Here is a 16,141-nt window from a genome sequence, read left to right as displayed (position 1 = left end):
ATACTAGAATTTAAAACTCTGGGATCCTAAGAACCAAAGGACCAACGACCGTGAGTTCCCTTACTGATGTGAAAACAAGCATTTTAAATCCAACTGGATTTGCCCCAAATCATTCTGGAAGGCAAACAGACTGGCGTTGCAGGGAAAGAGGAGACTTTCCATCTTGGGTGCTGAGTCTTTTTATACAGCGGTCTAGTCTCAATGTTGTCTAGTTGGTGATGTAAAGAAAGAGTTCACTGCTACTGCAAAGGCTCATAATAGCTGCAGGGTGTTCAGCAGCTAGCAAAGGAAATTGGAGGGGCCCCACAAATGAAGTAGGCAGAGCTGGAAACCCAACTGCCAGAGAATGCTAGCAAGTCAGGTAAGCTGGAGGGCTAGGTAGGTGTTCCCCAGGGGCATCGAAGTGGGCAGGCCTCTTTCCACATTCCCCGTGTTGACCCAAGAGGAGCAAGTCCACCAAGCTTTTGAGAGAGGTGTTTTTTGAGACAGGGTTTCTCTGTGTAGCCCTGGCTGTCCTGGGACTCGCTCTGTAGCCCAGGCTGGCCTCGAACTCACAGAGATCTTCTTGCTTCTGCCTCCTGAGTACTGGGACTAAAGGTGTGTTTCACCACTGCCCTGCTAAGAGAGGTGTTTTAATCTTTAGGTCAAGCCCTCTGATTTTATTGAGGCCACTTTTAAACTGTTTGGTATTTGCTAAATAGACAACATTCAGAAGCCTAAAAATGTAAACAGAGATTTCAAAGAGGTTCTGTGGTTGAAGGCTCTTGCCAAGCAAGCCTGGTGACCTGAGCTCAATCCCTGGTACTTCCCGTATGGCTGGAAGGAGAGACCCACTTCAGGAGAGTGTCCTCTGACCTTCATGTGAGTGCCATGGCTCGTGTGTGTGTGTGTGTGTGCGCGCGCGCGCGCGCACACACACACACACACACACACACACACCACACTACCATTTTTGCAGATATAAACGGTTCAATAATAAAGTATTCTTCTCACACTCTGTGCTTAAACATGGTCGTGTGTGCCTGAGGCTCCTTCCAGGGTGTAAGATGCACAAATACAAGCATGCATTTATAGTGTCCAAGTGCACGGTTACACAAAAGGCAGCCTACTTGTGCATTGCTCTCTGCCTCGCAAGTCATAGAAAATGAATAATACTAATAACCCCAATGAGCCCTCCCATAAAGCCGCTGTGAACTTTGTATGTCTCCTCCCGGTGGACATTTTAAATCTTTCTCTGATCTTCAAGATGAAAGATGATATTTTTAGTGTTGAAAACGTGTTATGCACATCAAAAACTCTTTGGGGTAGACATATGCCAAGGGCACATGCCAAGCTGAGGGATATCTGGGGCAATGCTTAGGTCTGTGAGCTCACAGCACAGATGCCAGCCTAGACTGCAGGATCCTCAGCTCCTAACCTGAAGATGCTTCAGCTGAAGGCAACTTCCAGCATGTACCATATGAAGGTTCTTTGCTCTTGAGATAGTAAGGTCACTAGCGGCAGAGTTGACCCAGTTTTGGTAAGGAATTGTGCAGGGCTATGTGAAGAGTCCCACTACCCTGCTTGGTAGTTTCTACTAAGTCTGAGAAACCCCAAGGTCTGAGTTATAGGCTGAGCCCAACTGGCAGTTGAGAGGGAACTGAGAAATGGCCCCACCCTTGAGGCCCCTCATTCTCTCTATACATTTAGAGGACACTATCTGGGGCTGTGTCTTCTGCTGAAAGTGTGTTTTCCCCAAATAATCCCCAGACTTCTCATAACTGACATCTCTGATCACATGCTGGCACTTTGGGGAGACTGATTCACCACCTCAGCCCACTCCCCACCCAGCCTTTCGATAATCTCCCCCTTGGGATTCTGTTCCAGAGCTCCCGACATTGTGAAACCTCACTGTGTGTTCATTCGGTGTTGACTGTAAATGCCACCCCCATCCCCACACACCCTTGCATGCAGGCACACCCAGGGAGGGTAGAGACTGTCCCCAGGGACCCCACAGAATGAGTAGCTACTGATATCACCCTTTCAAAGGCACGAAGCCACTTCCACAGCCCATTTTTCTCCCCCTGGAAGCTGGTGGGCCAGCACTGGGTCCCAGCTCTCATGCGGTATTATGACTTTCACCGTCCTTTCCCCCAGCACTTCTCAGCAGCCTGGGTACACAGACATTTCTCAGGGTCTTGCTTTCATTTTTCATTATGACTCCACTCTGAGGGAAGAGGTATTTAGCTACGTCTGATGAGCCTCCACAAGCCTCCTAAAAAGTGGGTCAAAGGAGGTGTTCCCCACGGAAGGATGAGCAATTGGCTGTTCAGAGCTGCCTGGCGGCTAGCCAGCAGGATCTTGAGTGAGAAGCAGAGCACATCTGAGCAGGAAGCCTCCTTAGAAAAGCTCCAGAGTTGCTCAGTATGAGGGGGTAGCCCACCAGGGGCCTGGAACCAACCCTGAAGATTGCCCCCAAGGGTCCAAGCTCCTCGGTTCACAGGCCAAAAGCGATGTAGAGGTTTTTAGTGTTTCTCAGATGGGGGAGATTGTCCATTGCTTGCTCATCTCCCTAATGCCACGTGTTTAAAAGGTGGGGTAGTATTCACCCCGTAATCCCCGCGCTGAGTAGCAGAGACAGGCGGATCCCGAAGCTCCATGGCCAGCCATCACAGCTGAGTTTGTGAACTCTGGGGACAGTGAAAAGCTCCAGTTCAAAAACAAAGTCAAGAAGGATCGAGAACGACACCCAACATCAGCCTCTGGCCTCCACGCTTATGCATACGCGTGTGTCAGAACACACAGGTGTGCACACACACAGAACTGCAAGACACACACATGAGAAAACATCCCAACTGCACTCAGACACTTGCGCTCCCTGCCCCTCAGCCAGACGTCCTGACAACAAATGTCCTGAGCCTCTTTCTGTGGACATGTGCAGGCAGAATAAGGACCCTTTGAGAGTCGCCAAGAGTTTGCCTCCCTACCCAGCCCCATAGATAACTGACACTGGGATAGTCTGTGTTATACACCAAGGATGGAGGTAACAGACTCATTTATGCAAGAACCAAGATATATATTAAGCACCATGCTTAGCACTAAGCAAGGTACGCTCAAAATGCCCTCTCAAAATGCCAGATGCCAATACAGACATCATCACCACCACCACCACCACCACCACCACCACCACCACCACCACCACCACCAACCGAGCTCTTGCTGAAGATGCAGTGGATCTTGCTGGCATCACCAGAATTACAAACTAGAAATGAAAAACCAAGACAATCCCCCAAACATCGCAGGCAGGCAGCAGAAACGGTCGTTCTCCCATTTCATAACTAGAAAAACCGAAGCTTACAGAGGACATGGAATCTGCCCCCAACACAAGAGCACTTAAGTGACAAGTGTAGACTCAACTCCTCCCCTCTGGCTCCTGTTCTGAGCTCCTTCCTCTAGCTTCAGCTCCTGCTCAGATCAAGAGCACACAGGGGTGTCTGGGGTCCTAATGCTCCCAACAGTAACTGTAGCAGGCAGAGCTGGAGACTCGGGGACTTGGCAGCTACTCTCTCTGCCTTTGTGGGTCTCACCCACTGTGTTATAGAAGGGCCTCTCTGGATTGATGGGAGCGATGTCAGAAATGTCTCAGATCCCAGGCCACTACCAAAGTGGGCCAAAAGAGGCCTTCCTCAATGTCCTGCCATTCCAATCCGCTGATGCAAAGACCTGGTCCCCAGGGAAGAGACCACAGGAACATATGCTGGCCTAATTCCTTTATTCTCAAAGGAAAAAGGTCAGGGGGACCCAGCTGGGGGCAAGACTGTCAGCTCTTTGACCAGTGGGGAGGCAGGCAGAAGCTAGGAGCCTGGCCCCACACCCGCCATGCCCTTTTGTAGGTAGGTAAACCCAGTAGCTGCCCCATCAGCAGGCCTGGGGCCCAAGGACACACACCTGCAGGTAATTAGTCCCAATCAGGACCAGCCTAACCTGCTGACAGAGCAGGAATGGGCTGGTCATGTCACCAAATTTGCAGATGGTGAGCGGTTTCTGAAGCGTGACCCTGGCTGGCAGAGCAGGGTTTAGCTTAATATTTAATGCGGCATATAAACGGTGCAGAGAGACTGACTCGGGCTCTAATGAGACCTTCCTTGGGCTGCCTGGTATATGGAAGCAGGGATGGGGTAACTCGGGGACTCCCATCCCCCATTCTCATTGTGGCCAGGAAAGATGGACAGAGGTAGACAGGCAGATCAACTGCCACCAACACAGCCACTAACACAGGCTGAAGAAAATGAAAAGATCCAGGGCCCAGCGGCTCTGAGGCCTTTCTTTCAAGGTCTGGAATGTTTATGGGGTTTATTTTCTATGATGAGGGGCATTGTTGGCCGACAGACAAACAGACCATGTTTCTCTTTTTCCTTCACTATGGCCTCGTCCCACCAAACATTCAAGTAGGTGAAAACCTGTTCACAGTAGTTTGAATTGGGAACTGCACGTCATTTCCATGTAAGTGTGAACCTGCCATCTCCACAGTCTTCACAGACCTCATACTTCCCTAGGACCCCAGCTGGTGTGTCTCACTTGGAGCTGTGCCAGAAGTTCCTCAACCTGCTGGTAAACCATAATGCCAGGATGAGCCTGTATAAGTCCCCCACCTATACCCCTTCGTGTGTGTGTTCTGTGCACAGGAAAGTCCTGGGTCACCTCATTATGTCCACAGTACAGGTGTTCAGGATATGTCTCTAGCGGACACACATCACTTGGCTCCTCCAGTGCTTCATAGTCCAGGCACTGTTCTGATTTTATTTACAAGTAGATCTGAAACAGGTGTGTAGACCTGGCTGACCTCAAACTCACAGAGATCTGCCTGCCTCTGCCTCCCAAGTGCTGGGATTAAAGGCGTGCGCCACCACTGCCCGCCTTATTTGTTTTTAAAAGCCCTTTTAACAGAGGCTAGAGAGATGGCTCCACAGCTAAGGGAACTGTTACTCTTAGAGGACCCAGATTTGGTTCTTAGAGCCCATACCAGGTTGCTCACAATAACCAGTCACTTCAGTTCCCACAGCCCTGGTGCCCTCTTCTGGCCTATTTGGGCATGTGCACATATATGGTGCACATACAGATAAGCAGGCACACACACACACACATATATGTAAATAGTGCTTAGCAATATTTTTTGTGTACACAAAGTTCTTTACATATTAAACAAACTAACTTTTATCATCTGTATTACATTCCCTACCATAGTTTTTATTTTTGTCTTTGGATGTTTTTACACACAAAACGCTTTTAACATTTTTCAATTATTTGCATTTGAAAGGTTTTTAAAGGCCTTTTCTACACTAAGATTATAATTTTCCCTAAGATTTTTTTGTTCTAGTTTATTATGACTTTTTTTAAAAGGTTTGACTAACTGGAATTTGTTATAAATAATACATAAATATACATGTTTAGGGGTACACTGTGATGTTTTGATATACAGCACAATTTGTCATGACTAAATTTGGCTAGTTAGCATACTGTTAACTCAAACCATTTGTTCCCACGGAGACAGTGAAATGGGGATCTGGCCACATGTATTTGGACCTGTTTCTGCGCTGTCCATCCCAGCCCATATGTTTGAAACCTCAACTTCTACAATAGGTTTAGTTATTATAGAATTATCACATGTTTTTGTTCTTATTTAAAATTTTATTACATTTATTATTTTTGTTTGTTTGGGTGTGTGTGTGTTGGGCAGCAAGCACTTTACCCACTGACTGATCTTGCTGGCCCCTTGTCACCTTGTCATACGTCTGGAATGTTCTAGAACATATACTTATTTCTTTATTTCAGAACATTTCCAGCTATCCTGCAGTGTTTATTTTGACAATTTTTCTTGAAGTCTATTGTGCTTTCCTTGGGGTTACTTTACTGTAAGAGGTGCCTTTCTGACAGTCAGTCTAGGGAGAAGCATCTCTCCATTGTTCTGTTCTGTCACTGTGGCTCTAAAGCTAAATTTATTCTCTGGGATTGTATATATTGTTGTTGAAGATTTGTTCTTCTATTATGCTAAATATTACTTCTTTATAAGGAAGCTAATGATTATGTTGATAATCGGAATATGCCTTCCATTTTGTATGTCTGCTTTTGTGTTTTGAAATTAGGTCTTACAATGCAGCCCAGGCAGGCCTCCAATTCCTGATCCTCCAGCTCAGCCTCCTGAGTGCTGGATATCACAGGTGTACCCTCCCATGCCCTGCTCTAGAAGGTCCCTGACATTTCAAAACTAAGCATAGCCCTAATTTTGGTCAGGGATGTTTATACTTCTTTTCTGTGCTATAATGTGACTTTAAAAATGAAGAAATTCAAATAAACACAAACTAATGTCTGGTCCAGGGCTCTGAAAACCAATCCATGTCCATGTATCTTACTCCTGACCCTCCTGCAGCCTTCTGCAGGTCTGGGAGCCCCTGTAGCACGCTGCAGGTCTAGGAGCCCCTGTAGCACGCTGCAGGTCTAGGAGCCCCTGTAGCACGCTGCAGGTCTAGGAGCCCCTGTAGCACGCTGCAGGTCTAGGAGCCCCTGTAGCACGCTGTAGGTCTGGGAGCCCCTGTAGCATGCTGCTGGCCTTTTCAACTGCAACTCTGCAGATCCAAGTATAATACACACGCCTTTCTATGCATGGTTTCTAACGTGACTATGGTGGCCTTTGGCTGGGAGCCATGGAGGCCTGTTTGAGGAGCTGCTACCACTGAACCCCAACCTGCCATGGTCCAAGGGACTACAGCCCAATGGGGCCAGCTCTTCTAATATTTTGAGAAATCAGAAGGCTTGGTTTTGTTTTTTTTTTTAAAGTCTTGGCTCAAATTTTCTGAAATCCCCATGAGGCCCAATTAGATTTATCTGAAGGCCAGATTAGCCTTAGCTAGCAAGCATGCATCTCGTTCCCACAGACAAGAATCTTAGCCTCAGTGTTCACTGGACTATTAGCTGCCTAAATAAGCATGTGCCCAAACCCACGTCCTAAGTCCTGCCCCAAACGTTTCCTCTGCAGTGAAACGTTTCCTAGGGTGGCTGTGACTCGGTTTCTTACTCCATACAGTGGGCACATCTCAGCTTGGCTTCTCCCTTGTGTAACGGTAATATTGTCATGGAGGTCCCTAGTGAACTCCGGCAGGGGTCCTCGGGAAACATCTCACCGCCTGGAGCTCCCTGGCTGGCGTCCCTTCTGTTCACCTCCCCCCTGAAGCTCAGCTGGCTTCGGGCTGCTCCCCAGCTTAGCTAAACCGAGTACCAAGTCACTCTTGCTCTGCCCAGCACTCCTGTCATACCTGACCTGCACACAGGGCTCGGCTGTTTTTACCCTGAGCCCCAGGGCTGACTTGGCTGTTAGGTCTCAGCGACAGGCCTCTTTTCTTGTCACTAAGGGACCCTTGGGCCTTAGAACTTGCCTCGTTCATCTTTCTGCTTCAAATACATGAGAATTTCTTGGTTCTGTTACTACTTTCAGGTTATGACTATCAGCCAATGGGGACATCCTGCCATCTCTGGTTGGATCCCAAGTTACAGCCTAAGTATAGCCCGCCAGCCCCTACTATCTGCGTTTCATATTCTGGAGACCCTCTGCTTCCTGCCTCGCAGAGCTGGCTGTAGTGACCATTCCAGGGCTCCACAGTGCTGGGCTGGAGAAGGGAATCCCCCACAACAGCGAGTCCTACACTGACCAGCATGAGAGGGCTCCGGGGAGTCACAGCAGACACACTTGTTGGCTGATTACTTTGTGCTAGGCAAGAGTCCACGCGCCTCGTGCGTGGGGACCTGGTCATCCTCACAAGAGTCCCGTACTGCAGCCATTGTCACTGTCCCCAGCATACAGATCAGGAGACCACAGCTGGAATACTGGTACAGCTCACCCAAGATAGTTGGCACACAGCAGACTGGAGCCCTGCACTGGGGCCAGAACTCGGGCCCCGCACATGCTGGGCAGAACCCTGGCTGAGCGGCACCACCAGCCTGAGGACCCTACTCTTAATTTTCACTCTGATGGTGATAATGGAGGCTGCCAGAAAAGCCAGCTGCTTGGCTCGGACCCAGCCCCTCCTAGCCCTTCTGTGTGCAGCCTCAGACGGGAAATCTGAAGCACCAGTGGTGACTCACAGAGTCCCTCATCTCCTGGAAGCTGATGCCAACCACAGAATGTCCTGGCTCGCCAAAGGAAGAAATCCCAGACCTCTGAGTGCCTGGTGCCAACACAGGGCCCCTCTGAACGCAAGCCCTGCCTCTCTTGGCACTCATTTTCCTCTAGTTTTGCGAAACAGTGCGCAGTCATGTCGCGTTTCAGCCACAACCTGTGTCCTGTGTTTCCCAGCAGTCTGCCACCTGACCCGAGCTGGGACCTTCTAACCCCATTAAAGTAGAGCCCAGTCATATCCAAAAGCACAAAGAACAACTTCCAACCTCTCTCTCTCTCTCTCTCTCTCTCTCTCTCTCTCTCTCTCCTTCCCTCCCCCCCCCCCCAAATTCCCATCCAGCTATGCTCACCTGTAACAATGGGATAGGACTGCGGGCCTGGCACGCTGCTTCCGATGTCAGCAGGGGTGGGGCTTGTCAAGTTAGCTTTCATGTCGTCCAGGCCTCCAGCCAGCGAGGCCATGGCTGAATACTCTGTGGTCTGAAAGAGGAAGCAGACATCTCAGCATGTAGCCTAGAGGCACCCTGATCAGATGCAAGGCCATGATCTGTCCACAGAGGTTCTGGGAAACCCAGGCGGAAAGGGCAGACGCAGCTCAACGGAGCAGCACATGTCTCCAGAACGGACCACTGTTCCCAGGTGAAAAGATGGGGAGGAGTTCACACAGCATCGCGAGAAGTCCTATCTAACCGACAGATTTCCCGGCTCAGCCCCAGAGGCCAGGGAGGGCGTCAGAGCAAGCAAGGCAGAAATAAGAGTCTACTTGCCAAGGACAGGGGCAGCCTGGTTTCTGGTTTGGGGGCTCTCAGACAACAGGGTGGGACCCCAGAAACAAGTGTTAAGAAGGAGTTTGAGGAATCACCCAATCCAGACCCATTTCACAGATGGACAAACTAGACTCCAAGAGAAAGAGGGCTGAGTCCTCAGAAGATCAGAGAGACTCCCGATCCAGGGGCTAGCTGATGAGAAGTTCCCAGCCCTAATTCAGCCCATAGAGCCAGCGAGTCGCAGTTTGACGAGTGACTTTTGGATTCTGGAAGTCTATGAACACTTGTGTGCTATAAACATTCCAGGCACAGATGTCAGATTTATCAAACCCACGACAACCAGGTGTGCTGGGCAGAGAGTCGTGTCCATTTCTTTAAGTCACTCATGAAATCTAAGCCTGTGATGAGCCATCTCCTTGACATTGAAGCCATTGCAGAATGGCTTCCAGGGAAGGCAGAAAAAATACCATCCTGGACCTTCCCACTCAAGGAAGGACGACACTATAACCATAAATGACATGTCTTCGCGCCCTTCCAAATCCCACTACAAACATTGAAGGACAAAGATTTCGGTTGTGTGTCCCAAGTTTTGGCCGGGGGCTTCTCTTGGCCTGGCCTTGCTAACTAACAGCGGTCACATCCTGTCTGTTCAAGATGACATACTTGGCAGGCGGGGACAGTAGTAGGTGGGTGAGGAGGCTGAGAGCCTGAGACTCGGAGTTCCTTGTGTACTTGGGATAATGATGGTTGCTATTCCTGTGGCACCACTTGCCAGGGCCAGCCGGTGGAGCGGGACACACGTCCCCTGAGGAATGGTCCCCAGAAGAAGACCTTCCAGAGGAGGAGGAGGCACTGAGGTGGGACGGGAAGATGGCGAAGACCCGCTCCTGTCTTCACTGTGACAGGTCACTATGTATGAACATCCCCGTGCCCCTCCCCAAGGCCTCATTCTCCATCCCATGAGGCCATGTTTGTGCCTGGGGAGTTTGGGCAGGACCTGAAGCTGGCCCGATCAGGTGTCTTTGCCTTTTGCATTTAGGTCTCTAATCCACCTGGGATTGATTTTTGTGTCTGGTATAAAGATCTAATCTCTCCCTTCTCCCCATTTCTGAATGGATAACCAGTTGCCCATTGCTGGTTATTAAAGAGTCCATTTCTTACTGCTGATTTGTACATCTCCTTACCTATATATCAAGGTTCCGTATGTGCACAGATGGCTTCCAGCCTGGTCTATTTATCTCTCCCGGTGCCAATAACACACCATGTTAATTACTGCAGATTTCTAGTGGTCCCTGGTGCAGGTAGACCCGGGCCCTAGCCTGGCTTCTCTATGGAGTAGCCGGGCCTGCTATGGGCCTAGGGATTCTTTGCTACAGTTTTTTGAATCAGCCTCTTCTGGAAGATGATTGACCAACCCCGGGGGCTCTCCCAACTGTCCTCAATGGGACACACCTCGGGACCCCAGCACCTGCAGTCCCTCTCAGCTCCACTGCAGCCCCAGCTTCCAGAGAACACTGTGTCAGGGACTTCGCCTGTGCTTTCCATCTCAAGCCAAGCTCTGCCCATGAAGGGGGCTGTGTTATTCCACTTCTCAATGTAAAAGCTTGAGACGTCGATTCTAGAAGAAACATGATGAACTTAAAGCCAACCAGCACCTCGGCCCCAGGATTCAAACATGGGTCCCTCTCACTCCAGCATCTTGACAGTACCCTAATGGGGTTCTCTAACTGTGAGACCCAACCTGTAACAGTGATGAAATCAAACAGTTGGTGCCAACTACTTAAAGTTGAGTTTCTTTGTTTTGTTTTCTTTTAGCTCGTTCTTGTTGCTATTTTGGGGTTGTTTTGAGGCAGAGTTTCATGTAGCCTAGGCTAGCCTAAACTTACTACATAGCTCAAAATGACCTTGAACTTCTGATCCTCCTACATTCAGCTCCCCAGGGCCAGGATAGCTAGCATGGATCACAACACTCAATTTCCTGTTGTGCTGGGGATTGAACTTAGAGCTTCATGCATGCCAGGCAGGTGCTCTATCGGCTGAGCTATATCCCCAGCTCACTGGTAGTGGAATTAGAAGGCATAGAACAGAGACCAAGGCTTTCACACCTAGAAAAATTAAGCCCTATTTTCTAAATCGTGGTTCACATATGAGTAGGTAGAGAGGAAAATCCGTTTCCTGCTGCGAATTAGAAACAGCAGCATTTGAAGAGCATTTCTGCATTCCATGCAGCAGGGAGCTGTTGGGGAAAGGTCGCAGTCCAGATTCCCTCCCTGTAGGATGGAACTGCGGCTCATGCCCTAGAAAGCTTCTGAGATAAAAGCTCCCCAGAGGCAGCTACCTCCTGCAGTGCACTGCCATGCCTCTAGGGGGCGTCTCTTTTGAGGTGGTACCTTCTAGAGCTCCTGGATGCCTGGACAAGGGTTCTAGTTCCTCTTTCTGTGTCTCCCTGGATGCCTGAGCACAGTGAGTGTATGTTTGCCTCACCCGTGCTAGGCCCTGTTGCATGCATGCGGGTGCGTGAGACAGAAGAGACCCTCCCACAAGCTCCCGGAGAAAGATGCAGAGCCCCAGAAAGCCCATCCAAGATAGAGGAAAGCACCCGGCTGTTCATTCTCGTCGGGTGGGGTGTGGTCAGGAAAGGTTTCTGGGGGTGGGCTGAGCGAGCTCTGTCCCTTGAGTTGGAACAACTGAGCAGAGCTGAGAGGCGAAGGGAAGGAGGGGGCCAGACGGGAATGGGGCACTGGCTGAGGGAGCGGACACAAAGGTAGGCCGGCTGGAACTGGACTACCATGGATCTCTTCCGTGGAAAGAAAGCTAAATAACAAGCAGCTCCTCCAGGCCCTCAGCATCCAGTCAAGTGTCAGCACAGCCCCCACACCTTCCCTGGCCACAGTCTCCAGGACTCTATCTGCAGACATGGCTGGCATCTGAGGCTATGCGGGAGAGCGTAGGTTTCCCCCAAGGAGACAGAGTCATTTGCAAAAGTGTGGCTGATGGGGATTTCCTGTCTCTTCATGTATTTAAATTTCCAGGTGGAAACCAATAATTGATTTTTCCGTGTCAGACAGCGTGAGTGCATGGAGTCGCTCCCAACTGTTGGGTTCGCGAGACTAGGTACTTTTGGCGTGCGGCAAAGGCTCACTATGCCGATCACTAAAGCATTTCAGGAGGCAAAGAGAAAGAACCTCACTGAAGAGTTCAGGCTTGTGCGCGGTGGTTCTCACAAAGGAGGCTTTAGCAGCTCTGTCTCCACCCAGCAGGGGCCCAGTGTTGTTGCTGGGATTTGACAATTCTTCCTCTGCTCCTCTGGGAGCAGGCTACTATCTTTTATGGGGGTGCTCAGTTGTTCCTCCAGTCTATCCTCGGAACTGCCTGTGGTGTTCTCTCTCATCTCTAGGGCTTTCACAGGCTGGGCTTCCAACATTCCAGGCTCCTATCTGTCTCTGTCTGGAGGGGCCATCTCCGTATGAAAAGAGCTCCTACACTGTCCATAGACCCAGCTCAAATCTGACCTCCTTGGTGAAGCCATCCCTGGTTCTATGAAATCATCACTCCTCTGCTTCTTGCATGACTCTGTCATTACGCCTCCATATATAACAGCTATTTGTCTCTCTCCTTTCAGAACACAGAGCCTCCCTACAGCCTCCCCACAAGTGTGCACTGAATGAATGAATAAATTAATGAATGAATAAATTGTCCATCCACATGACATAAACTACAGATCTCAAGAATTTACTGGAGGCCAGGAATGCCAGTCCATGTTAATAATCTTAGCACCCATGAGGCAGGGGGATCCAGAGTTCTAGGCTAGCTTGGGCTATACAGTGAGATCCTGTCTCAAAAAAGCAGAAAAACAAAAGAATTAACTAGAAAGTTTTTAAACAGGAGCTCCAAGTGACAAGGTAACCCTGCCTCTCCAGCTCATATACCAGGTGACGGGAAATCTGGGTCCCTGTCCAGTGTTGGCCAAAGTCCATTGGAGAAGCACATTTATTAAAGACAATAAAAGAAATGGGTCATGCAAAGGTATTTTTTTAACCTCTGGAGACACTGCCCATTAGAATATTCAAATTCCTTGCCCTTCCCTCTCTTTTCTCCCTGGGGAAAAGGTTATTTCCCATGCTGAGTTGTTCATTTGCCTCCGACTAAACAACCAGCACATTAGAAACCCACTGTGTGTCCCCTTTAGCTTTGGCAGCTGGAAGCTCAGTCAAACTCGGGGTTCAGCCAGCAGACCCACACCACTGCTGGGCCCTGGAACAACAGCCTCCCCTTTTCGCTATAGTACATTTGGACTCCCTCAGATGGACTTTAGACATGTGTAATCACTCCTCAGATCACCTCAGACAAGTCCTCTGTGGAAAATGGGGCCTAGGAGAGAGAGACTCTTGTAAAAAAAGAAGACGAGAGAGACGTAAAGATGAGAGATGAGCCAGAGATGAAAGAGGGCTCCTGGTGCCCCGTTCCTGGTAGCAATGTCTGTCCTCTTCCACTTCTCTGTTACTTGGGAAGCCGGGGCAAGCCAACGGGACGTGAATGTGGAGGGCGCAAACACACACACACACACTCTGGGCTCCCCCATCCCAGGCACCCCAGTCACAGAGCCCAGCTGTGTTCCCACCCTCCCCTTCTCTGAGCCCTGCAAAGTCTGTCTGAAGCTGTCATGTCAGGTTCCTGCTCCCTCTCCTGGGAGCCCCTGCTGCCGTCCTCCTCCGTGACCCAGAAAAAAACAGCAACGGAGGCCAGCAGTTCACAGACTGCCCAGTCCCGCACAAATAACAGAACTAAATCCCTCTGCCTGCAGCCACAGACACCCCCAAGGCCCCAGAGGCCGTACCCACCAGTTCAGACTGTGTACCCTCCTTGACAGAGAGTAGACTCCAGTTCGTGGTGGGCCTCACCCTCTCTTCAACACCAGAGTTACAAAGACACTCAGAGCTGCCTTCTCTGATGTCTGAAGTCCGAGAATCAGAGGAGTGGGCGCGCTTCATGTTTCTCTGTCATTTGAAATCTTGGCCCAATGGAAGACAGAAATGAAGCCTGGAGTGATCACAAGGGACTCTTGTCCCGGCTCAGTCTCTCCTGGACCCATTCTAGGGGGAAAGGCTATGCAAGTGAGACAGGGTGAAATGGTGTTTTCGTTCTAAATCCTGGCTGCCTGCCTTCAGGAAGCTCATGAAAATCTGATGGATGGGAGAGGGAAAGCAACCTGGAGACAGGTACTGAGCAGTTGAGGAGTCCTAGCCACAGACTCTGAGGCACGTATCCCAAGAGAGTGTGCACGGATGTCATTTGGATCCCTAGGAAATTACCTGGAAAAGCACTGCCTGGGGCTGCACCAAGTATTGTCTCATCAGCACCGGGCACCACTGCCATAGCATGGAGGAGAGAAGAAACAGACACGTGAGAAAGAGGGAAGTGAGAAGAGGGGCACAGCACGGGCATGAGAGTTCAGGGTGCCACTCAGCCAGCCCTGAACGGGGGACTTCCGTGCTGGAGTACTAAGGCCTCGGACAGCCCTTGGGAGCCCAGTCAGAACCAGGACACCCACCCTTTCCTTCCTTTTCTTTTTTTTCCCCCACTCCCCATGGTAGTGTTTAGGTGTCTGTCTGAAGGACCAGACACTTCCTCACCTCTGCCCCTACCCAGAGGAGGCTCGAGGCTAGGGAAGAGGGGGAGAGTCCTCAGGGCCTGGCCTGAAGACAGAGACTGAGGAAGTAAGGGTTCTTCCCGTAAGAACACCTCAAGGCTTCTAGAGACTTCCATCTGGGGTTGCTCACTCTATGACCTCTAATCCCTTTCTAACGCTGATAACTCTCTGCCATTATCACTGGCCCACAAGGCAAAGCACTACCTCCATCCTCATGAAGTGAATTCCAAGGTGAGAAAAGAGAGGCAAGGAGGCCACCAAGCTAACAGGGACTTGTAAATATGTCAATCCATTCAATGGGTACCCTGATTTAGGCAAACCATAAAACGTGTACTAAAATAATCATGCCATAAAATGGGAAACTCATGCTTGAAAACATCAAGGAATTGCTAACTTTTCAGGTATGATAAATGAGATGGTTGCACTCTGCTCAACATCTTTAGAAGAATCTTTGAAAGATTTGTTTCAAGCCTTAGTAGTGAAGTGGGGCACCGTCGAGCAGGGACTGAGCACCGCATTCATACCTCCACATCCCGACAAGAGATGCTGTGCAGCCAGTCTCCTCGTCCTTCTGCCACTACTCTCTAGTTTCCAGGACAGACTGCATCCCTCAGAACCCAAGCAAAATAAACCCACCCCCCTTAACTGGCTGTTTCCAGGTATCTGGTCTCAGCAAGGAAGAAGTAATCTCACCAGCAGCCCTCAAGTACCGTGCCATAATGAGAGCATCCAAGAGGCCAAGAAGAGCCAGGAGTTTGTTCTCTGCCCCCTCTCCCCGTGCCTGCTCTGCTTCTCCAGCCTGCTGCATCCCTACTCCAGCCTCTGCCTTCAGGGACTGTGAATTCCAAACCATTCTGGAGAAAGGAGACCTCACACCTTCCTCCTGCCTGGTACCTTCCCTGCCACATCCTGCAGGTCCACTATCTCGCTGGGACCCTGGAGTGTGGGCAGATGAGGAAGAGCAGCTCAGGAGGGAGCCCGGGTGTCCTCATGCCTGCTCACGCCAGCAGTCCTTCAGCCCAGAGACAGAGACGGAGCAGAAAAAGACTTCACTCATACGTAGCCATTGCCCTAGACACAGGCCAGCGCTAGGTCTCACCTAAGTTCATGAAGTGAAACGTGAAAATGGTCACACACTTCCTGTTCTCAGCTCCTTTTCTTATCTGGAATTTGGAGATTTGTGAGCAATTTTGGAAGGCCAGGAAAACACAGAAGAGGGAATGCTAAGAGCGCAAGAACTGGAGGGCAAATCTTTTTCTATTCTCTTTCTTTTTTCTTTCCCCTTTCCTTTCCTTTCCTTTCCTTTCCTTTCCTTCCACTACCCATGGCCAGGCATGTTTAAAAACAAACAGACAAGAACAACAACGAACTTGAAAAACACCAAAATGTTAGGGTGGAAAATACTTCAATGAAACTGCTAAGAAGTGGAGGCACAGAGGGGATGGCGGACTCCATAAGTGTCGGGGGTACGGCTGCCAGTCACCACGCCTAGCTCTGAGGTCATTATGGGAAACTGGGTGAAAGAGGCATGTGATTCCTCTGCATTACTCTACGTTCATCTACAGCGTTCTCAAA

General features: G+C 49.9%; 1 protein-coding gene across 1 annotated transcript in view; it reads right to left on the bottom strand.

The window, feature by feature from the left end:
• The window catches only part of Pax5 (paired box 5), a 176,128-nt gene that overhangs the window by 70,109 nt on the left and 89,878 nt on the right, over positions 1–16,141 (bottom strand). The window contains exon 7 of the mRNA XM_041667866.1: positions 8,500–8,629. Coding sequence (XP_041523800.1) covers positions 8,500–8,629 — 130 coding nt within the window. The remainder of the gene's footprint in view (positions 1–8,499; positions 8,630–16,141) is intronic.

Source organism: Microtus oregoni, unplaced genomic scaffold (assembly GCF_018167655.1).
Source record: "Microtus oregoni isolate MIOR12 unplaced genomic scaffold, Mior012 000017F_ref0000208, whole genome shotgun sequence".
Lineage (NCBI taxonomy): Eukaryota > Metazoa > Chordata > Mammalia > Rodentia > Cricetidae > Microtus > Microtus oregoni.
The sequence above is the reverse complement of the archived record's forward strand: the minus strand, read 5'-3'. Positions and strand labels throughout refer to the sequence as shown.